This window comes from Corythoichthys intestinalis, chromosome 8 (assembly GCF_030265065.1).
Source record: "Corythoichthys intestinalis isolate RoL2023-P3 chromosome 8, ASM3026506v1, whole genome shotgun sequence".
In the NCBI taxonomy this organism is placed as follows: Eukaryota; Metazoa; Chordata; class Actinopteri; order Syngnathiformes; family Syngnathidae; genus Corythoichthys; species Corythoichthys intestinalis.
The window spans coordinates 14923427-14947719 of record NC_080402.1 but is presented as its reverse complement, the minus strand read 5'-3'; the positions used below and the strand labels follow the sequence as shown (position 1 = coordinate 14947719).

At 38.3% G+C, this 24293-nt stretch overlaps 1 protein-coding gene across 1 annotated transcript in view; it reads left to right on the top strand.

Annotated features, from left to right (window-relative positions):
* Positions 1–18192, top strand: part of adcy9 (adenylate cyclase 9) — a 76076-nt gene extending 57884 nt beyond the window's left edge. Inside the window, exons 10-11 of the mRNA XM_057843224.1 lie at positions 2938–3220; positions 6704–18192. Coding sequence (XP_057699207.1) covers positions 2938–3220; positions 6704–7609 — 1189 coding nt within the window. The 3' untranslated portion in view covers positions 7610–18192. The remainder of the gene's footprint in view (positions 1–2937; positions 3221–6703) is intronic.
* Positions 18193–24293: the final 6101 nt, after the last annotated feature.

Sequence of the window (24293 nt, the reverse complement as noted above, 5' to 3'; positions counted from 1 at the left end):
ATCTAAGAATCAGAAATTTCGCACACCTTTAATAATAACACCTATTGAGAATTACAAGTTGTCAGTTCATTTACCATGCATGTTTTTGGGATAAGGGAGGAAATACCTGGAGAAAACCCACACAGTCATGGGGAGAACAGGCAAACTCTACAAAGGAAGGCGTGGTAATGGATTGAGCCCTTGATTTCAGAAATGTGAGGCGGACGTGCTAACCACTTAACCCACCATGCCAACTACACTCACCGGCCACTTTATTAGGTACACCATGTTAGTAACGGGTTGGACCCCCTTTTGCCTTCAGAACTGCCTCAATTCTTCGTGGCATAGATTCAACAAGGTGGTGGAAGTATTCCTCAGAGTTTGGTCCATATTGACATGATGGCATCACACAGTTGGTGCAGATTTGTCGGCTGCACATCCATGATGCAAATCTCCCATTCCACCACATCCCAAAGATGCTCTATTGGATTGAGATCTGGTGACTGTGGAGGCCATTTGAGTACAGTGAACTCATTGTCATGTTCAAGAAACCAGTCTGAGATGATTCCAGCTTTATGACTTGGCGCATTATCTTGCTGAAAGTAACCATCAGACGTTGGGTACATTGTGGTCATAAAGCGATGGACATGGTCAGCAACAATACTCAGGTAGGCTGTGGCGTTCCAGCGATGCTCAATTGGTACCAAGGGGCTCAAAGAGTGACAAGAAAATATTCCCCACACCATTACACCACCACCATCAGTCTGAACCGTTGATACAAGGCAGGATGGATCCATGCTTTCATGTTGTTGACGGCAAATTCTGACCCTACCATCCGAATGTCGTAGCAGAAATCGAGACTCATCAGACCAGGCAACGTTTTTCCAATCTTCTATTGTCCAATTTCGTTGAGCTTGTGCAAATTTTAGCCTCAGTTTCCTGTTCTTAGCTGCAAGGAGTGGCACCCGGCGTGGTCTTCTGCTGATGTAGCCCATCTGTCTCAAAGTTCGACGTACTGTGCGTTCAGAGATGCTCTTCTGCCTACCTTGATTGTAACGGGTGGTTATTTGAGTCACTGTTGCCTTTCTATCAGCTCAAACCAGTCTGGCCAGTCTCCTCTGACCTCTGGGATCAACAAGGCATTTCCGCCCACAGAACTGCCGCTCACTGGATATATTTTCTTTTTCGGACCAGTCTCTGTAAACCCTAGAGATGGTTGTGCGTGAAAATCCCAGTAGATCAGCCGTTTCTGAAATACTCAGACCAGCCCTTCTGGCACCAACAACCATGCCACGTTCAAAGTCACTCAAATCACCTTTCTTCCCCATACTGATGCTCGGTTTAAACTGCAGGAGATGTCTTAAACCATGTCTATATGCCTAATTGCACTGAGTTGCCGCCATGTGATTGGCCGATTAGAAATTAAGTGTTAACGAGCAGTTGGACAGGTCTACCTAATAAAGTGGCCGGTGAGTGTATGTATTAATATTTCAAATAGTAATCATAGAAATAAATGAGAGCATTTGTCCCAGTTTGCTACAGTAGGATTTGAAACTGTAAGCCCAGATCTGGCTTGAATTTTCAAAGCAGTTTGCATAGGTCCAATCATGGTTCAATTTTAAAAGGTGAGTCAATGTGTGTTAGAAGTTCTGACATTGAAAAAAAAGTATTTTCAATTGATTAATCAATTTGGGTTTATCTCCACTGTTGGTAAACCCGCAGTTACAGTGGTATGAAAAAGTATCTGAACCTTTTGGAATTTCTATCATTTCTGCATGAAATCCCCATCAAATGTGATCTGATCTTTGTCAAAATCACACAGATGAAAAAAGTGTTTTAACTAAAACCACCCAAACATTTAAAGGTTTATATTTTAATGAAGATAGCATGCAAACAATGACAGAAGAGGGAAAATAAGGAAGTGAGCCCTTTGCCTAAGCAGAATTAAAGAACAATTGAAACCAATTTTTACCAAACAAGTATAAAACACACACCTGGTAAGAAATGTCTTGATCAGAAGCATTGTCTGATGTGCATCAGGGCTCGGTCAAAAGAGCTGTCTGAAGACCTGCGATCAAGAATTGTTGATTTGTATAAAGCTGGGAAAGGATACTAAGCCATCTCTAGAAGTCTGGATGTTCATCAATAGACAGTCAGAGAACTTGTCAAATGGAGAGAGTTTGGCATTGTTGCTCCTCTTCCAAGGAGTGGCCGTCCACCAAAGATGACGCCAAGAGTTCAGCGCAGAATACTCAGAGAGGTAAAAAGAACCCTAGTGTGTCTGCTAAAGACTTACAGAAGTCACTGGCACAGTCCAATATCTCTGTGCACACATCAACTATATGTAAAACTATGGCCAAGAATGGTGTTCATGGGAGGACGCCACGGACGAAGCCACTGCTGTCAAAAATTACTAACACAAAATATTAAATGTGATGGTTCATTTACTTATTTTTCCCCCCATCTGTCATTGTTTGCCTGCTAGCCTCATTAAAATTTAAAAACCTATAAATGTTTGGGTGGTTTGAGTTAAAGCAGACAGTTTCGTCATCTGTGTGATTTTGACAAAGATCGGATCACATTTGATGGTGATTTTATGCAGAAATGTGAGAAGTTCCACCAGGTTCAGATACTTTTTCATACCACTCCAAGTTGTTACCATCACAAATTGTGACCGTGGAAACCGTGAATTGAATTTCTTCAGTTAATTGTGTTGGCCAAGTAGTTGTCTTTGGTGTTGTTAAGCGAGGGCAAATATAAAAATGTAACTGTTTGAGGTGGATGGATTTCGGATACATACAGTATGAGAGGTTTGATAATAAAGTGAATATTATTATCGATATATCAAAATTAAACTTTGATGCCGATTATCCAATTCCTCCTTTAATGTTTTTCAAGTCTTCCCTCTAGCTTTTAGTTTGACTTTATATATATATATATATATATTTTGTCCCTCAGGTTGAACACCTCCATGTTACGGAATGTTGGGTCAACTCCACTTTCAGACCATCACCCTTCTCTAAGACCCCATGATCTCCTGGTTCCAGAAGCAGTTCTTGCCTTCTTCCTGCTTCTTCTCCTTGTCTGGTTCCTAAACCGCGAGTTTGAAGTCAGTTACCGTTTGCATTACCATGGCAACGTGGAAGCAGACAAGCACCGCTCCAAGATCCAGACGATGCGGGACCAGGCAGAGTGGTTACTTGGCAACATAATCCCTATCCATGTTGCTGACCAGCTCAAGGTATCGATCAAAATGTTGCACCAGACTTTTTGGATTAACAATCCTCAGACTTGTACAGCTGGGCGAAAATTGACTGTACATCCTTTCTCAAAAGTTTTGAAACAATTTCTCTTCCTACTGAATAGTGAAGTGTCTCAAAACCTTTGACCGCAGGTGTAGATTGGCAGATAGCTAACAGTCCTTCAAAAAGAGTCAAATGTTGATGTTTTTCAAGCAGTTTATTACAATCCATATGAGGTAAACTTTAACTCTGAACACACAAATACAATTCCTACAGTTGTCGGATATTATTGGCGGCTGATGAAAGCATTTAAAAATGATATCGGATAATATCGACATCGTTTTTTCAACATACTAAACCATAAAATTTAATAAATACAATATATCACAATCAGAGATGGGTAGTAACACGTTACATTTACAGTTGTGGTCAAAAGTTTACATACAATTGTGAAGAACATAATGTCATGGCTCTTTTGAGTTTCCAGTTATTTCTTCAACTCTGATTTTTCTCCGATAGAGTGATTGGAACAGATACTTCTTTGTCACAAAAAACATTAATGAAGTTTGGTTCTTTTATGACTTTATTATGGGTGAACAGAAAAAAGTGATCAAATCTGCTGGGTCAAAAATATACATACAGCAGCGCTAATATTTGGTAACATGTCCCTTGGCCATTTTCACTTCAATTAGGCGCTTTTGGTAGCCATCCACAAGCTTCTGGTTGAATCTTTGACCACTCCTCTTGACAGAATTGGTGCAGTTCAGTAAAATTTGATGGCTTTCTGACATGGAGTTGTTTCTTCAGCATTGTCCACGAGTTCTCAGTGGGGTTTAAGTCAGGACTTTGGGAAGGCCATTCGAAAACCTGAATTCTAGCCTGATTTAGCCATTCCATTACCACTTTTGATGTGTGTTTGGAGTCATTGTCCTGTTGGAACACCCAACTGCGCCCAAAACCCAGTCTTCGGGCTGATGACGTTAGGTTATCTTGAAGAATTTGAAGGTAATCCTCCTTCTTCATTATCCCATTTACTCTCTGTAAAGCACCAGTTCCATTGGCAGCAAAACAGCCCCACAGCATAATACTACCACCACCGTGCTTGACGGTAGGCATGGTGTACATGGGGTTAAAGGCCTCACCTTTTCTCCTCCAAACATATTGCTGGGCATTGTGGCCAAACAGCTCGATTTTTGTTTCGTCTGACCACAGAACTTTCCTCCAGAAGGTCTCATCTTTGTCCGTGTGATCAGCAGCAAACTTCAGTCGAGCCTTAAGGTGCCGCTTTTGGAGCAAGGGCTTCCTTCTTGCACGGCAGCCTCTCAGTCCATGGAGGTGCAAAACACGCTTGACTGTGGACACTGACACCTGTGTTCCAGCAACTTCTAATTCTTGGCAGATCTGCTTTTTGGTGATTCTCGGTTGAATCTTCACCCTCCTGACCAATTTTCTCTCAGCAGCAGGTGATAGCTTGCGTTTTCTTCCTGATCGTGGCAGTGACAAAACAGTGCCATGCACTTTATACTTACAAACAAGTGCTTGCACTGTTGCTCTTGGGACCTGCAGCTGCTTTGAAATGGCTCCAAGTGACTTTCCTGTCTTGTTCAAGTCAATGATTCGCTTATCAGATCCATGTATGTATATTTTTGACCCAGCAGATTTGATCACTTTTTCTGTTAACCCATAATAAAGTCATAAAAGAACCAAACTTCATGAATGTTTTTTGTGACAAAGAAGTATCTGTTCCAATCACTCTATCGGAGAAAAATCAGAGTTGTAGAAATAACTGGAAACTCAAGAGAGCCATGACATTATGTTCTTCACAAGTGTATGTAAACTTTTTACCACAACTGTACCCCGTTGCATTTATTTGAGTAACTTTTTGAGAAAAATTTACTTCTAAGAGAAGTTTTATGAAGCCATACTTTTTCCGCTATTTCAGGCTACACTAGTCGTTACATTTTTCCTCTTTATTCTACATATTCGATTTTACTTTTGTTTTGTTTTTTGCCAGAGACCCCAACAGAGGCTCTACCAGTTTCACCATTGAGACATTGCAACAATAATCACACTACTCAATTACACCAATCAGACTCAAGCTTGCGTTCTATGATCACGCCGGCCTGTTTAATCACGTGGCGTCTTTAAAGCATTGTAAAAAATTAAGTATTTGACATAGAGCGCTGACATCAACATGACTCCAAAGTGCAAATTTTAACCTCTCTCCCAGTTTTTATTTGGCACCGACTGACCACGGAAAACCGAAGATATGATCCTTTTAGTTTCATAATTGGAAATATGTTTTCTCCACTAGAGGGCAGTTATGCTCTTTGGATGAATAATACTTCATTTCTGCAGATGTTTTTCTCTTGCCGAATTCTAATAATTTTTTTAGGTATTTCTTTCGTTTAATGTGTTTATGTAATAGGTTATAGTACAGTATACAGTGGTATGAAAAAGTATCAGAGCCTTTTAGAATTTCTCACATTTATGCATAAAATCCCCATCAAATGTGATCTGATCTTTGTCAAAATCATACAGATGAAAAAACTCTGCTTTAACGAAAACCACCCAAACATTTATAGGTTTTCATATTTTAATGAGGATAGCATGCAAACAATGACAGAAGGGGGAAAAATAAGTAAGTGAACCCTCTGCCTAAGGAGGCGTAAAGAGCAGTTGAAACCAATTTTTACCAAACAATTTAAGTTAGGCGTGTACCCAATCACTGATGAGTTGTTTAAAGCTTCCCTGCCCACTGAAATAATAAGTTCCTATTAATAACAAAAAAATATTTATCATTGTTTGAAAAATCAAAACAACTCCTAAGTGTTTACTCACAATGTTACTCATTACTTGAGTATTCTTTTCACCAAATACTTTTTTTTTTTTTTTTTACTTGTACTTGAATACATTTTTGTGATGACTTCTTTTCCTTGAGTAATATTATTTTGAAGCATCGCTACTCTTATATTAGTAAAATTTTTCGCTACTTTACCCACCTCTGATCATAATACTATTATTCATTAATATGTTAAGTCCACGACCGCATATATCAGTATCGGTTTGATATTGGTATTGGATTTTTGGAGTTTGGACAATATGGGGTTATCGGTTAAAAATTCATTATCGTACAACTAAAAATTACACATACTATTCATTAAATACAGTTTGTTTTTCAATCACCCACTAGCTTAATGCTACAATTTCAAGATTGCAATTCCGTACTAACGAAAACAAAAATTAGCTCAATTTGCCTTATTTAAATCTCAAAACTATTCATATGGGAATAAAATGTTTACTCCCTAGTGGTTTCATTGCAGATTTTTTTTAAACTACCAGTTCAGAAATAATACAAAAATATTTTGAAAAGAATTGAGATTGAAAATTAAAATTGTGATCCTTTTTTGGACCAGATCGAATGAAAATGAAATTTTGACTTCAATTCCAAACTTCTATTATGTTTGTTTTATTTTTCCCAGGTGACACAGAGCTACTCCAAAAACCATGACAGCGTGGGCGTGATCTTTGCCAGTATTGTAAACTTCAGTGAGTTCTACGAGGAAAGCTACGAAGGTGGCAAAGAGTGTTACCGTGTCCTCAACGAGCTAATCGGAGACTTTGACGAGCTCCTTCGAAAGCCTGAATTCAAAAGCGTGGAAAAAATCAAGACGATCGGTGCCACCTACATGGCGGCGTCTGGCCTGAACGTCCAGCAGCTAGCAGAGAATGAAGAGGACTCTCCACACGCTCACCTGAGGGCGCTGTTTAACTTCGCCCTGGAGATGATGGGCGTACTGGACGACTTCAACAAGAACATGCTGGGCTTCGGCTTCAAGCTCCGCATCGGATTCAACCACGGGCCGCTCACAGCGGGGGTGATCGGCACCACCAAGCTGCTCTACGACATCTGGGGAGACACGGTCAACATTGCCAGCCGTATGGACTCCACCGGTGTGGAATGTCGGGTGCAGGTGAGCGAGGAAAGCCACGCTGTGCTCAGGGCCATGGGCTTGGAATTTGATTATAGAGGAACTGTGAATGTGAAAGGAAAAGGCCAAATGAGGACCTTTCTGTTCCCGAAAAACGGGGAGTGTATGTGCCAAGATCAACAGGAGCCTATTGCTAGGGCATCGTTGACAAACACTATATCAGCTATTGCCCAAGCAGCGGTGCCCTTAGAAAGCGTAGTCAGGCCCAAGACCGGCTTGGCTTTGTCCGAGGAAGCAAGAAAGGAAGGATATACGGACGCTTCAAACCAAGGTGGGGAGTCCTCCATCAAAGACCATCAGCTCCTTTCCACCACCTCTACAAGTGGAGAGGAGCATATAGAGGAGGAGGCGAATGAGCTAACAAGACTCAATGAGGAATTTTACGCCCGCCTCTGATTTTTTTAATCACCCATCCTGCCCTGAGCTGCTATCACTCCAGAGATGTTTGCCGGTCCAGGCAGGATGTGCCTTCCTCTTGCCAAGTCATGATGAAGAAGAATATGGTTGAGGTATAAAAGGAAAAAAATCGCTCTTTACATCGTTAAATGGAATTTAATGATGCAGTGGACTGAACCTGTGTTGAGCACAGGAGAGAAGGATGATGGGCAAAGGGGCAAACCATATTTTGTTGGTATTGTTTTTTTTTTTTATTATTCCCGTTGTTATTAGGTGCCTTAAGGACTAAAACAAAACATATATGAACACCGAACAAAGTTGCTTAGCCCGTATGATGTAGACTGCCGAACATTCTGTGGTTTCTTATGCGACAACATACAAAAAAATCATAATTGTTGTGCCATATCATTCAAACTTGATGTTGATTAAGGGAAAAAATCATTTAGGGTTTGTAATAATAGGCTGAGGCAGGGAACTATGGGAAGAATGAGGGAATCACATGAAGCAGTGTTAAATTTTCCATGTATTCTAACTTGACATGAGGGCTATATACAGTATTGCGCATGTTTTAAGATTTTATGCTACAAAGCAGGCTGCAAAGATTGTACAGCGTTTTTTCCTCGACCACTTTTGAAATACAGTGATCCCTCGTTACTAAGCGCTTTAAATTTTGCGCACTCAGTCCATCGCGGATTTTTTTTCAATACAAAATAATAGGGGTGCACGATATCCATTTTTTGAAACCGATATCGATAACTTCCTGCTCCTCAAAGCCGATACCGATATCGATAACCGATAATAAATATATAATTTTTTAAATGTATAACCTGAGTTTTTGAACACTTGGAGGTTTAAAAAAAAAAAAAAAAAAGTGGTGGATTCAACATAGATTTGCCTTTGATCACACCAGATTTTTCATAATGACATGAACAAAACAGTGCGTTTCAGTTCTGCACTACCCGACAGCCAGCTAAGAGTGAATGCACTTCCATAAACCACAAGGCTTGGTCTTTTCTTGCTTTTATGGGAGGACACTCGTCCTAATATTGTGAAAGTACAACAGAAAAATACACATATTCAATTAGGGGTGTGACAAAATATCGAAATGGTGATATATCGTGATAGCTTGTATCCTAAAAGGTTATCGATATGCTCCTGCCAAGAATCGAGATATCGTTTCTGGGATCTGGGCTACTTGCAGGCCATGATATTAACTGGATGAGTCTTTCTCCAAGGAATGCGTTAGCAGTTTTAGCTCTGTAGCATGATGCATTGTCATCTTGAAAAATGACAAACGTATTTTTAATTGAAGGGATAAGAAAGCTGTCTAAAATTTCAATGTAAACTTGTGTATTTATTGAAGATTTAACCACAGCCATCTCCCCCGTGCCTTTGCCTGACATGCAGCCCCATATCATCAAGGACTAAGGGAATTTTGATGTCTTTTTCAGGCAATCATCTTTGTAAACCTCACTGGAACGGCACCAAACAAAAGTTCCAGCATCATCACCTTGTCAAGAGTCAAGAATCTGCATTGGACAAGGGGTCAAGAGTCAAGAATCTGAGTTGGACAAGGTGATGATGCTGAAACTTTTGTTTGGTGCTGTTCCAGTGAGACCTTAAATGGCCCAAAATTACCTAATTGCCTGGCATTGACTGCCACTGACAGCCATAGACGTTCAATCCGTTTGAAGTGGGAGGGATGGCCACCCTCCCAGTACAAATGGATTGGACGTCTACTAGTGATAAACTAATTCCAATTCACACTAAAAGCTTGTTTTTCTGTTAATTAGTTGTTTGTAGAATATCCTAGAATGGTTTCCTGACCAATGTATTGCTAATCGTTGTATCGCCATATCGTCAGATCATCGTTATCGTGAGCTTTGTATCGCAAATCGTATCATATCATGAGGTACGAAGAGGTTCCCACTGCTATATTCAATACTCAATATACAAGAAACTGCACAATACACTTACATACACAACTATTATATGTATAGCATAGCACACTGGCTTGAGCTACTAAAGCATTGGGTGGCTTCTATAACAACTTATGAAGTTCTGGACATTTGACCCTTCACCACAGAAATAAACATATATTGCACATCCATATGTTATAGTAAACATAAAATACTTACATATATTTCCGAGGCGGAAACGTAACAGAAAGCATTCACGACTGTCAATGCTACCGCTAGACACCGCAATGTATAAGTGATTGAAACAAACTACTGTAACAAAAAATAGATGCAGTGAATTATTCTGACCAGCAGGTGGGAGCAATGCCCCGCAAATGGTCAACTGATTTCCCATACTAGTTTGTAAACTGTAAAGCCACAACAGTACATATTATCGGTCCTATTCTAAATGTTATTGGATTTATGGGGATGACGTCATAATTCCTATTATTGGACCGATAATTATCGGACCAATAATTATCGTGCACCAGTAAAAAATACAGATTAGCTGTCCCGAGCCAATCACGTAGTCTCACTCTCCCTCCTGCTGCTTTTTAGCCCCTTCACAAACATATCCCGGTAAATTCCCATGTAAAGTGATATGGTATTTACTCACGTCATTGCTACCACGTATGTAGAGACATCCCGGGAATGACACGGGGTGGACACTTTCATGTTTTGTTACAGAGCGTGGAAGTGTTCCAGACGTCGTAACAGCAGCCAGTTCAAGATCATCAAGACTGTATTTTAAGCCCAGGCGATCCGAAAAAAGGGTGCCGAGATATTAACTTGCTGAGCGCCATTCGACACCTCTGCCGGCCTTGTTTTGAAATCCCCTACTTTGTACTGGTATTTTAATGTAGCGTATTGGCCCGAATATAAGACGACTCTGCTTATAAGACGACTCCCTCTTTTTCAAGACTCAAATTTGAAAAAAGACTTATTGATCACCAAATTTTTATACAGAAAATAATTAGAGTACATCTGAAACAAATGATTATAACAATATATTTGAGAGAAAAAACATGTTATTTTGCATCATTCAAATCTTAATATCTGAACCTTTAAATATGTAAACTAAAGTGCAATCAAATCCGTAAATGAATGGCTTCTGGTTTTTGAAATGTAAATAAACCAATCTATTGGGATAAAACAACAAAATTGCAATAACTGCATTACCCATCAAAGTGAGGTCTAACTGTAACTGTAGTCTTGAAACAAATCTGAATAAGGAAACATTGCAATAAAATAATGCAAACTGGTTAAACTTGAGAGTAGCTGGGATCTGTCATGACAGAACATCGCTTCAATGATATCTGGCGCCATCTAGCGTCGTGAATGTGTATCATGTCTAGACCCTGAATATAAGACGACCCACACTTTTTCAGTCTTATTTCAATGCAAAAAACACCATCTTATATTGGGGCTAATACGGTATTAAAGTTAACAATGATTGACAGACTTTTATTGTTTGATCTTGCCACAGATGCTTGGAAGCCGAAGCTTCAAAGCGCCGCATGCGTCAATCATCATTGAACTTGTTAAACAATTGCTGTGGCAACTCAATTTAAGTGAGCAGCTTAAGCGGATTTGAGTGGACTCACTCAATGAAGCATTTAAAAAAGACAAGCATTTTTCTACTTCTCGTTTTCTTGTTTAAAAATAATTTGGTGGGACAGTAACATGTTTAAAACTTATTACATTTGAAGTGCTTAAAAACAATTTATTAAAATATATATTTGGCGGAAAAGGTGACTTGAAGTTTTGCTCTGAGACCTCCAATTTGGCCAAATTTCAAAATTATCCAATATGCATGTGTGATACATCATTGGAAAGCTTAAAATCTCAATTTTCTGGGGGAAGAACAATTTTGAACAGGAAGGCATTTAAAAAAAAAATTAAACCCTTAAACCCTAACTCGAGGTGAGAAGCTGACAGAGCATGATTAAAGACACCATGATTTTAACGAGATATTATCGTGTACTTACCTTGTTTCAATCCAAAAAACTCCATGTAGCATGTCTCACCAAGTGTCAAGACACAGCTGTGGATGGCCACTGCTGTACTTTTGGGGGATTTTATGGGTGAAACACGGTCATATAACAAGGGTTGCAATGCAGAAATCGCAGACATCAAGGAGTGGTTGAGATTTTCTTTTACAAATATTTAACCTTTCAAACTTTTTTTTTTTTTTTCCAATTTTTCTTTGTTTGGATCGATTATCTAAAATATCGGGGGAAATGCGACAGTACTTTGTTTGGATCGATAATCTAAAATATCGGGGGAAATGCGACAGTAACAAAAAAAAATAATACTACAATCAAGTGATAGTTATGAGGTAGATATCCGTGAACTATTTAGAGACACTATTTTTTTTCTTGTGACGTAATTTGTTTAAAAGTTCAAAATATGCGAGTGAATAATTTTATAAAGTTTTTTTTTTCCAACTAAATATTAGGCATCAATTAATGATTCTAAGCTAAAAATAATAGACATTTCGAATAACAAATACAATTCTTTTAATGGCTGGGTTGAAACAAAAGTGGTTGCTCGGTGTCTGTAAACGGGGGTCTCCAGGGTAAAACGGACACGTTAAAAATAGTTTGGGGGCTTAATGCGCCATGAAAATGCTATGGCAGCATATAGACATATTGTTCTATGGTAAATGGTGTTATACTTATATATCAAACACAACACTTCATTTGGCTTAAAATACAGCAGTTTATTTTAAAGAGGGGTGCAAGAGCAGAAACTGCTTTTTCAGCCTTGTCTGTGTTTTCCGCCATATTTTGATATGTTTTTTTTTTAATTATACTTTGGAGGGAAAAAAGTGGAAAAACATGCCTTATATATATATATATATATATCTTTCCAATACTAAATCTGAATAAACATGTTGAACACACACAAAAATTCTACTTCGCAGTTTTTCACTTATCGCGCCCGGGTTCTGGTCTCCATTAACCGCGAAAAACGAGGGATCACTGTAGCTCAAATCAAATTTTTTTTCTCTCGCAAAGTACAATCAAAAGCACAAAATTAAATCTGACACAATTCATGTTAGGGCAAAAAGGGAGATCATCACAAATAGCAGGAAGGCACTTTAGCTAAACTTGATACTGTGACCTAAAATGTGAGCGTGAAACAATCGTTCAGGCTCCTGTACTTAAATCATTGAAATTTAACGCTAATGGTCACACGACAAACTTGTCTGCAGTCTGACAAGATTTGCAAACTGTTCAGATTTCCTCCTCATGCAAAGGTATTGAATGGTATGATATTGAAAAGAATGGAAAGAATAAGTAGATTAATTCATTCACTGCCAGCCCAGATATGCTGTCTGTACAATATTCACAGAGTACCCTTAAAAACACCAATTGACGCCCAATCCATTTTGACTAGATTGGACATCTACCTCTGTCAATGGCATCCACTGAGTTAAGAGGGACTCGGAGGGACAGTCACTGTGCAGACTAAGACGTTCACATTGGAGAATCGAAGCACAGAACATTGATTTGTTGCCTTAGAAGGGGAAAATAACTGATTGGTCAGTCCGCCTGTTATATTTATTCAATATTTCAGTGTTTTGTTCCCCCCTTCCTTCATTTTGTGTGATTGTTTTAACGTGTGGGACGGACACAGCCTCTTCGTTGAGGGGGCCTCTACTGTATCAATAGACATAATATTGTGCCACTTTAATTGTGTGATCTTTAGGTGCATCAAAGCCTAAATTAGTTGATTGTTTTGTAGTGCCTGAAGGTATGAGTGTATATGTGAGGAATTTGCTTTGCAGAATGAATGCTATCATGCTGAAAATAGATGGTTATATGTTCAGGGGTGAAACCTGCTTTTGCGCAAAAGTATGTGTTTTTATAAGTGACAGTTATATTTTTACCATTTTTCAACGCTACGTTAATTGCCCGCCTTTGTTACCATGGTGGCGTCTGTATGAAATGAAGCACTTGTTTTCAATTAAGTCTAAGATATAGATGTCGTTAAAGTTAGTAATGCAGATATAGTTGCAGAAATTGAACAGAAAAACAAATTAATCTGCCACAGGGCCAGTGTTGAAGTGACTGCAGTGCTGTGGGCAAAATTGCATCTTTATATATCGGTCCAGATTTAAATCCATACACACTCCAAAAAATAGTGGTGACATTTGATTCCACACAGTTGTAACTTTTGTCAAATAAGGAAAAAATTAGGGCTGTCAAATGATTACAATTTTTAATCGAGTTAATTACAGCTTAAAAATTAATTAATCGTAATTAATCGCAATTCAAACCAATAAAATATGCCATATTTTTTTGTAAATTATTGTTGGAATGGAAAGATAAGACACAAGACGGATAGATACATTCAACATACAGTACATAAGTACTGTATTTGTTTATTATAACAATAAATCAACAAGATGGCATTAACATTATTTATATTCTGTTAAAGCGATCTATGGATAGAAAGACTTGTAGTTCTTAAAAGATAAATGTTAGTACAAGTTATAGAACTTTTATATTAAAACCCCTCTTAATGTTTTCGTTTTAATAAAATTTGTGACATTTTCAATCAAAAAATAAACTAGTAGCTCGCCATTGTTCATGTCATGAAACCCATAAAGTCAGTCGCACCCAAGCGCCAGCATAGGGCGACAAAACACCATTACATTACAATGTGCCTGTAATTTTAATATGTTTGAGCGGGGCATGTGCGTTAAATGTAGAGATGTCCCGATCGATCGGAATCGGCAAAACATATCGGCCATGCCTTTTTTTAATATATATCTATTTTTTTTAATTAAATCGTTTTCTAATTGTATTTAACGTTACAGACATAATATGTTACACTTATCCAGAGTCTTTAGTTTAGGCTTAAGGTAGGGTTATCAAATTTATTCCAATAACGGTGGTAAATAATTAAAAAAAAAATGTATCACGTGAAAATATTTAACGCAATTAATGCATGCGCCGCACGACCCACTCACGCATTGTCGCGCTCCATCTGTAATGGCGCCGTTTTGCCAATAGAGAGAGAGTTAAAAGGCTGCATAAAATGAGTACAGTGAATTTTGGCAGCTTTTAGAGCCTTATTTTAATTGGCTAAAGCCTTACAATCCCTCTCCGTACGATTAAAAATATCATGGGAAGGATTGTGGGGAAGCAAGGTAACAAGTGCTCTTTTTCTTAACACCTTAAATTATATCCTATTGCAGAGAAGATAGTATATGAATTGGTAGCACTACGCACAGTCGTGGTTTCACTTGTCATGGTTCCACTTCCCATCATGCATTGGGCATGGCCTTCAGTATCATTTACTGAAAGCTCAACAAATACACTAGATGGCAGTATTTAGTCACAATATACAAAGTCACAAGTCTTTCTATCCTTGGATCCCTCTCACAGAAAAAATGTTGATAATGTAAATGCCATCTTGAGGATTTCTTGTCATACCAAACAAATTCTGTACTTAAGTACTGTATGTTGAATGTAGATATTCGTCCGAGTTTCATTTTTTTCTTAATGCATTGCCAAAATGCATATGATCGGGAAAAAATATCGGGAATGATTGGAATTTAATCGGGTGCAAAAAAAAGCAATCGGATCGGGATCGGCAGATACTCAAACTAAAATGATCGGGATCGGATCGGGAGCAAAAAAACATGATCGGAACAACCCTAGTTAAATGCGTCAAATATTTTAACGTGATTAATTTTAAAAAAATTGATTACCGCCCGTTAACGCGATAATTTTGACAGCCCTAGAAAAAATACAGCATTTTATTTTATTTTTTTTTGTACTCAACTAAATAATAAATGTGTACAACCGTTAAACTTGAAATCTACGTCACTGTTTGTGAGTGATATACAGTGAAGAGATTAAGTATTTGCACCCTGTGTGATTTTGCAAGTTCGCCCACTTAGAAAATAGAGGTCTGAAATTTCAATCATACGTACATTTCCACTTTGAGACATAATCTAAAAAAATATGGAACTCACATTGTATGATTTTTCAATAATTGTAATTTACTGGGGTTCAAAAGTATTTGTACTCCTGAGAAAATCAGTCCGAATATTTAGTGCAGAAGCCTTTGTTTTCAATTACAGAGGTCAGACGCTTTGTGTAGTTTTTCATTAGGTTTTCACATATGTGAACAGGAATTTTGGCCCATTCCTCCACACAAATCTTCTCTAGATCTGTAAGGTTTCTGGGATGTTGTTGAGAAACCCAAAGTTTCAGCTCCATCCAAAGACTTTCTATTGGATTGAGGTCTGGAGACTGGCTAGGCCACTCCAGAACCTTGATATGCTTTTTACACAGCCACTTGGTCAACTTGGCTGTGTGCTTCGGATCATTGTCATGTTGGAAGATCTAGCCACGACTCATCTTCAAGTCTCTGACTGAGGGAAGGAGGTTGTGGCTGAAAATCTAACGATACATTTCACCATTCATCCTCTGCTTTATACAATTCAATCGTCCTGTCCCCTTTGCCGAAAAGTAGCCCAAAGCATGAGGTTTCCACCCTCATACTTCACAGTGGGGATGGTGTTCTTGGAATTGTACTCATCTTTTTTCCATCACACACGACGAGTAAAGTGTGCACCAAAAAGTTCTACTTTGGTCTCATCTGACCACATGACTTTCTGCCATGACCCCTCTGCATCATTCAGATGGTCCCTGGCAAATACAGATGGGCCTTCACTTGTACTGTCTTCAACAGGGGAACCTTCTGAGCAATGCATGATTTTAAATAGAGATGCCGATCGATCGGGTCCGATCACATCATTTTCAAAGTATCGGAATCGGCAAAAAAATATCGGCCATGCCTTTTTTTAATATATATATATTTGTTAAATAAATTGTTTTCTAATTGTATTTAACATTACGGACATAATATGTTACACTCATCCAGAGTCTTTAGGCTTAAGGTAGGGTTATCAAATGTATCCCGTTAACGGCGGTAATTAATTTTTTAAAAAATGTATCACGTTAAAATATTTAACGCAATTAATGCATGCGCTGCACGGCCCACTCACGCATTGTCGCGTTCAACCTGTAATGCCGCCGTTTTACCTATATGTAGAGCTAAAAGGCAGCGTAATATGAGTAGAGTGAATTTTGGCACCCTTCGAAGCCTTTTTTTATTTGGCTAAAGCCTTACAATCCTTCTCCCTACGATTAGAAACATCGTGGGAAGCAATGTGGGGAAGAAAGGTAGCAATTGATCGTTGCCCTATTTTATTTCCCAACGCAGAGAAGATATATCAATTGGTACCACTACGCACAGTCATGGGTGCACTTCCCATGCATTAAGGCAGAACAGATGGCTACAGTATCATTTACTGAAAGCTCAACAAATACACTAGATGGCAATATTTAGTCACAATATACAAAGTCACATTTATCCTTTAAGAATTACAAGTCTTTCTATCCTTGGATCCCTCTCACAGAAAGAATGTTAATAATGTAAATGCCATCTTGAGGATTTATTGTCATAATAAACAAATACAGTACTTATGTACTGTATGTTGAATGTATATATTCGTCCGAGTTTTATTCATTTTTTTCTTAATGCATTGCCAAAATGTATATGATCGGGAAAAATTATCGGGAATGATTGGAATTGAATCGGGAGCAAAAAAAAAGCAATCGTATCGGGAAATATCGGGATCGGCAGATACTCAAACTAAAACGATCGGGATCGGATCAGGAGCAAAAAAACATGATCGGAACAACCCTAATTTTAAACCATTACACCGTAGTGTTCTGCTGACAGTAGCCTTGAAACTGTGCATCCAGCTCACTTCAGGTCATTGACCATCTCCTGCCATGTAGTTCTAGGCTGAGCCCTCATTTTTCTTATCATGAGTGATACCCCACGAAGAGAGATCTTACATGGAGCCCCAGTTCGAGGACGAGTCATGTTTAGCCTTTTCCATCCTTTAACAATTGCTGCAACTGATGATTTATTCTCACCAAGCTGCTTTCCAATTGTCCCATAGCCCTTTCCAGCTTTGTGGAGCACAACATTTTTTTATCGAGTGTCTTTCGAAAGCTCTCTGGTCTTGCCCATGGTAGCAGTTGGATTATGACTGACTGTGGGGTGCACTGGTGACAATATTGAGCGCAAACGAGTGGTGGGTGGTTGGTTACTCATGGGGTAAAGGTGGATTTTTTTAAACGTAGACTGACAACTCTTTTAGTGTCATAATTCTTGCTGATTCTCAGGGGTACAAATACTTACGAACCCCAGTAAGTTACAAATAAATTCTTTTTTTAAATCATACAATGTGATATGTCTCTATGAGTGGAAATGCATCTATGATTGAAATTTCAGACCTCTACCTATTATCCAAGTGGGTGAACTTGTAAAATCACAAGGGGTGCAAATACTTCTGCCCCTCACTCTATATATATGTTTTTTAAATATAACATTAAGGAAACTCTTACCTTTGCCCTTGTGCAATTCAAAAAGTGCCTTAACACCAATATGGTTTATAATGTACAGTACATTAGTGTATTTTGTACATTTTCAAGTGCATTTCTCACCAGTAAAACTTTAGAGACTCAACAGTCATTCACACAAAGTGCTTTATAAGTTCCAAGCATTGTTGTCGACATCACTTATTTTCCTTAACCTCGCAATGCAATCGAGATAAAAGTTGAAGAGAATATGATAAATATAGGCACAATCTTTAAATGGATTTTACAACAAACATTTCAGATCCCTCATGAATAAGAAGTACGGTATTAGATAACGACATCAATTGCAGCACACAAGTCCCTCAATTCTGCTCATTTATAGGACACGATAACTAGAGTTGTCCAATAATGACTTATTAACCGATATCCCGATATTATTTAACTCCAAAAATCCAATACCGATATCAAACTGATACCGATATATGCGGTCGTGGACTTAAAGCAAAAAGCAACACAAACTTTTCAGTTTTGGTCGATTTTAGCGACGCCGGTGGACAAAATTGGTAGTGTTTTGCCTTAACCCTATATTGCCAAATGTATCACATTTGATACACCTAAAATTTCATGATTTTGAAACTAATTCAGAATTTTGACTTTTCTTTTTGAAAAAAATGATGGATGCAAGTCAACACATGCATCTGCAGGTTCCACGAGAAAAATAAAACAGGATTTAGCAAGGGTTATAGATATCAGCGCTTATTACACATATTCATTTTGACTTTTCTTTTTACAAATTTGAAAAAAAAAAAAGGTTTCATTAGGACCTTATTTTTCAAATTTTGGGATTCTCTGATAATTGCTTCATGTTGCAGGTATTTAATTAAGGAAAACTGCATTTTCCATTAGGACCAGTGCACACCCGCACAGTGTCGTAAAATAATCAATCACAAATCAACTCCAGGTCGCCTACAGATGGTTCAAACAACATTTCTGTTTTCAGTGGCTGTGTTAAAGATGAATCGTAATAAGGTATCTAGTTGTGGCTTAACAATTGCATGTGACAGTTGGCAACCGTGTGGCTTAATGTTGTCGGCTAACCCGATAATATCAGACTTTATAAATGAATTGTATTGTAACAGCTGTTTTGCACAAAAACTGGTTTGGTTAATCCCCCAACGAACAAGCAACTTCCACATTTTGCCAGCATTTGTTAAAATCAGTACAACATCGTAATCTGTCATATTAATATGGACAGGTTAACAATTTATTTAACCCTTCATTTCAATGTATTTGGTTTTCAAGTACACTGGGCAGTTGAGAGCTGTTTGAAAAGATTTTTCTTTTTACCCCCAAGATTGTTTTACTTTTATTATATGTTGGTTTAATGCTCATTGCGATGCATTGTTTTGTGCACATTATCTTATATCACACATGATAATTATCCATACACATTTTGCACAAAGTACTCAATGTTTGTACATATGCAATTGGTTTGTTAGATAATTGTTTTTATACATGAACGTGTCAAATTTTGCTATAAAAAGGAGACGCCTGTTCTCACAATGGATGCAATGTGTGCCTATTTGAGTGTGAATGTTAAGATTTTCATTACTCTTTATTTTTCAGTATGATTGAAATAAAACTACAAGCAAAAAAAGTTGTGAACACTGCATAAAAATGATTTCTTGCCAAATATGAGCTTTGCGGCATTGTTTTTCAAGTGGATTTTGTTAGTCACAAGATCCCCAAAACACTTGGGTATCAGTATCGTTACTGGTTTTGATCGGATTGTTTTAAGTTTCTTGCCTGGAAGTGTTTTATACAAATGTTTTATGTTATTACGACTTAATTAGTGCGTTAGTTAGCCCGTCACTTTTTTCATTGCCGTAGAAGCTCTTGTGATCTAAGGTCATGTCTTTAATTTCATTGTATGTGAATATTTTCACTTTTAAAAAAAAAATACGCACATATGTCACAGTATTCTTCATATTTATCAGAAAACAGGGATCCTATAGTTAAAAAAATTGACATGATTGATAGATTCTGCACCCAAAGAAATTGTTAAAAAATAGCTTTAAGACTATACTCAACAAAAATTTGTTGTACTTTTGTGTGTACTAGAATGTGTGTGTATGTGTGTGTATGTATAGTGTATTACAAAAGTGAGTACACCCCTCACATTTCTGCAGATATTTAAGTACATCTTTTCATAGAACACCACTGACAAAAAAAACTTTGGCATAATGAAAAGTAGTCTGTGTGCAGCTTATATAATAGAGTTAATTGATTTTCCCTCAAAATATAGCCATCAATATCTAAACCCCTAGCAACAAAACGGAGTACACCCCTTTGAAAAAACATACATCCCTAAATGTCCAAATTAAGTACTGCTTGTCATTTTTTCTCCAAAATGCTGCTTTCAGCATTGCTGCAGAGATTGAAGAGGTGGGGGGGTCAGCCTGTTAGTGCTCAGATCATACGCCGCACTCTACATCAAATTGTTGTGCATGGCTGTCACCCCAGGAGGAAGCCTCTTCTGAAGACGGTACACAAGAAAGCCCGCCCGTCTCATCAGACCATAGGACACGGTTCCAGTAATCCATGTGCTTTGTTGAAATGTCTTCAGCAAACTTTTTGCGGGCTTTCTTGTGTACAGTCTTCAGAAAAGGCTTCCTCCTGGGGTGGGAGCCATGCACACCAATTTGATGTAGAGTGTGGCGTATGGTCTGAGCACTAACAGGCTGACACCCCACCTCTTCAATCGTTGCGGCAATGCTGACAGCACCCCTGTAACGAGTCACATGACATTTTGGAGGGAAAATGACAAGCAGTACTCAATTTGGACATTTAGGGATGTTTCTAAGGGGTGTACTCACTTTTGTTGCCAGGGTTTGGATACTAATGGCTGTATTGTGAGTTATTTTGAGGGGAAAATAAATTACCTTTATTATGTAAGATGCACACATACTACTTTTCATTGCGTCAAAGTGTCATTTTGTCAGTATTGTCCCCTAAAAAGATAAAATTCTGCAGAAATACGAGGGGTGTACTCACTTTTGGAATACACTGTATACAGGGTGACCCCCCCCATAAAACAGGCCTCAAATTTGGAAAGGTTTCATTTTTTTCGGAATTAAAAACAAGAGACTAGTTGTAACTACTGTATTTTATTTATTTATTTTCCAGAACATAGGTTTAGCTGCAGTCTCTTTTTATTCTGGGAACAAAAATCAAGAACCCTGTTCAAATTTTAGAACTGTTCTATATACAGTGCCCTCCATAATTATTGGACCCCTGGTTAAGATGTGTTTTTTAGCTTCTAATATATATATTTATATATTTTAAATAATATGGGACCTTAATGGAAAAAAAGAGAAAAATCCAACCTTCAATACAAGTGCATTTATTCAGTGGGGAAAAAATCCCACAAAAAGAAATAATTATTTGACATCAAATAATGTGTGTCACAATTATTAGCACCCCTGGTGTTAATACTTTGTACAACCCCCTTTTGCCAACAAAACAAGGTTTAGGGACGGAAATGGCCATGGGAGGAGCTTGATTTTGTGTCTGGTGAACCATTTCTGTGTAGATTTGGCCATATGTTTAGGGCCATTGTCTTGCTGAAAGACCCAGTGACGACCCATCTTCAGCTTTCGGGCAGAGGGCAACAGATTTTGATTTAAAATGTCCTGGTATTTCAAAGCATTCATGATGCCATGCACCCTAACAAGGTTCCCAGGGCCTTTGGAAGCGAAACAGCCCCACAGCATCACTGACCCACCCCCATACTTCACTGTGGGTATGAGGTGCTTTTCAGCATGCGCATCTTTCTTGGCACGCCAGACCCACTTAGAGTGTTTGGTTCTAAAAAGCTCAATCTTGTTGCCAAAAAGCTCAATCTTGGTCTCATCTGACCAAAGCACACGGTCCCAGGCTTCAACTGGGACCGTGTGCTTTGGTCAGATGAGACCAAGATTGAGCTTTTTGGAACCAAACACTCTAAGTGGGTCTGGCGTGCCAAGAAAGATGCGCATGCTGAAAAGCATCTCATACCTAGGCCTGTCGCGATAACAAATTTTAGTGTGCGATAATTTATCTCATAAGTTATTGCGATATGCGATATTATTGCGCCAGCAATATACAATATATATTCATAGATCAAGTACACCCATTTAAACGCGATAAATGTTTACTCTTAAATTCAAGAATACTTTTTAAGAAATCACCACCAAAAAAAATAGACCATGCTTCTTTTAAGTAAAAGACAACAATATTGATACCGCACAGAAACACAGAATAAATAAAATGTCTTCTTCAAGAAAAAAAAAAAATGCACTTAATAACTTAAGCATTTAGGCAAATGAAAATTTTCCCCCTCATAGCTTCTGCTATGGCGTTGCATGTGTAATGTTCTGATTTGATGTTTTCTGAGGCACCATGAAGCGCACGCAACGGTGATGTTGTTTTGTTCAATTGATGCGGGAGTGAGAAAGAGACGGTCTAACGAGAGCCACAGGTTGAGGAAGTGTTGTTAGCGCCGTGTGTTAATAAAAACAAAGTTGTCAGCACGTCGTGTGTTTGATATCATTGCCAGAAAAACACAATTAATAGGACATCGTGCAGCTTCCTTTTTAATGCTGTCCTTATAATAATAATCTACTGCATCATAAATTGTTCTTCGTCCATGTTCGCTGGTGTTTAAACCGTTAATAAGACACTGGGCTGTTGACTCCAGGCCTGGATCCGCCCATTTTGATGGATGCGTCTCCAGCAAAAATAGAAAATCGGGATAGAAAATAGAAACCCACGTGGAGATGGTCCGCAGTCAATCCGAAGCACTGACGCGGCCGGTATACATTGAACAATAGGATATAATGGGAACGGATTGGCTCCAGCGCTATTTTTTTGCCGGACCCGGAACGAAGACGCATTTTTCGTAGTTGGTAACAAAGAAGCCGAACTTTTAACAGCACGTCTGGAGCACACGCACGTGCACGCGAGGCGATAAATCGCAGCGGAAAAATTACCGCCTTCATTTTTATTTATCGTGCGATAAATGGAATTATTGCATATTGCGACAGGCTTACTCATACCCACTGTGAAGTATGGGGGTGGGTCAGTGATGCTGTGGGGCTGTTTTGCTTCCAAAGGCCCTGGGAACCTTGTTAGGGTGCATGGCATCATGAATGGTTTGAAATACCAGGACATTTTAAATCAAAATCTGTTGCCCTATGCCCGAAAGCTGAAGATGGGTCGTCACTGGGTTGGATTTTTCTCTTTTTTTCCATTAGGTCCCATATTATTTGAATGAAAAAAATAATTAGAAACTAAAAACACATCTTAACCAGAGGTGCCAATAATTATGGAGGGCATTGTATAATGTGTGTATGTGTGTTTTTTCACCTGGAGTTGTTAAAAATATATATACTGTACAATACTGACAAAAAAGTGCTACCAGATTTTTGAGTCAAATTATAGGAATAACCCAATCAGCACTATAACCTTTACATTTGAAGCTAATTTCCCTTCTATATTTGTAATGGCCATGTCCAATTATTCCATATATTAGTTTTATGACCCATAAAACATGTACGTTAGGTTTATTCCTTGAGATAGGTGCAATTCGTTGATAATTTGTTAATTGTCGTGTTTTGTGCCAAAACGTGAATAGCATAATGGACAGAATTGATTAAGTACAGTGATCCTTTGCTCCTTCGCGCTTCAAATTTTGCACCCTCAGTCCATCCTTGATTTTTTTTTCAATTAAAAAATAAATAAATAAATACAGATGAGCTGTCCCAAGCCTATGACGTAGTCTCACTCTCCCTCCTGCTTTTCTTTGTTGGTCAGGCAATGCACTGGAGTTGCTTATTAAAGTTAACGATGAGTGACAGACGTTAAGGTTTGATCTTGCCACAGATGCTTGGAAGCCGAAACTCCAAAGCGTCGCATGCGCCAATCATCGTTTAACTTGTTAAACAGTTTCTGTGGTAACTCATTGTAAGTTAGCAGCTTGAGCGGATTTGAGTGGACTCACTCAATAAAGCATTCAATAAAGACAAGCATTTTTGTACTTTACTCTTGTTAAAAATAATTAGGTATAACAGTAAGATATTTAAAACGTATCGTAATTATTACATTTGAATGTTAAAAAATCATTTACTGTAATTTTAGGACTATGAGGCGCACTTGGCTATAAGCCACAACCCACCAAATCTGACACGAAAACTACATTTGTTCATAGAGAGCCACACCGGACTATAAGTGGCAGCTGTCCTCACTGTATTACGGTATATTTACACCAAA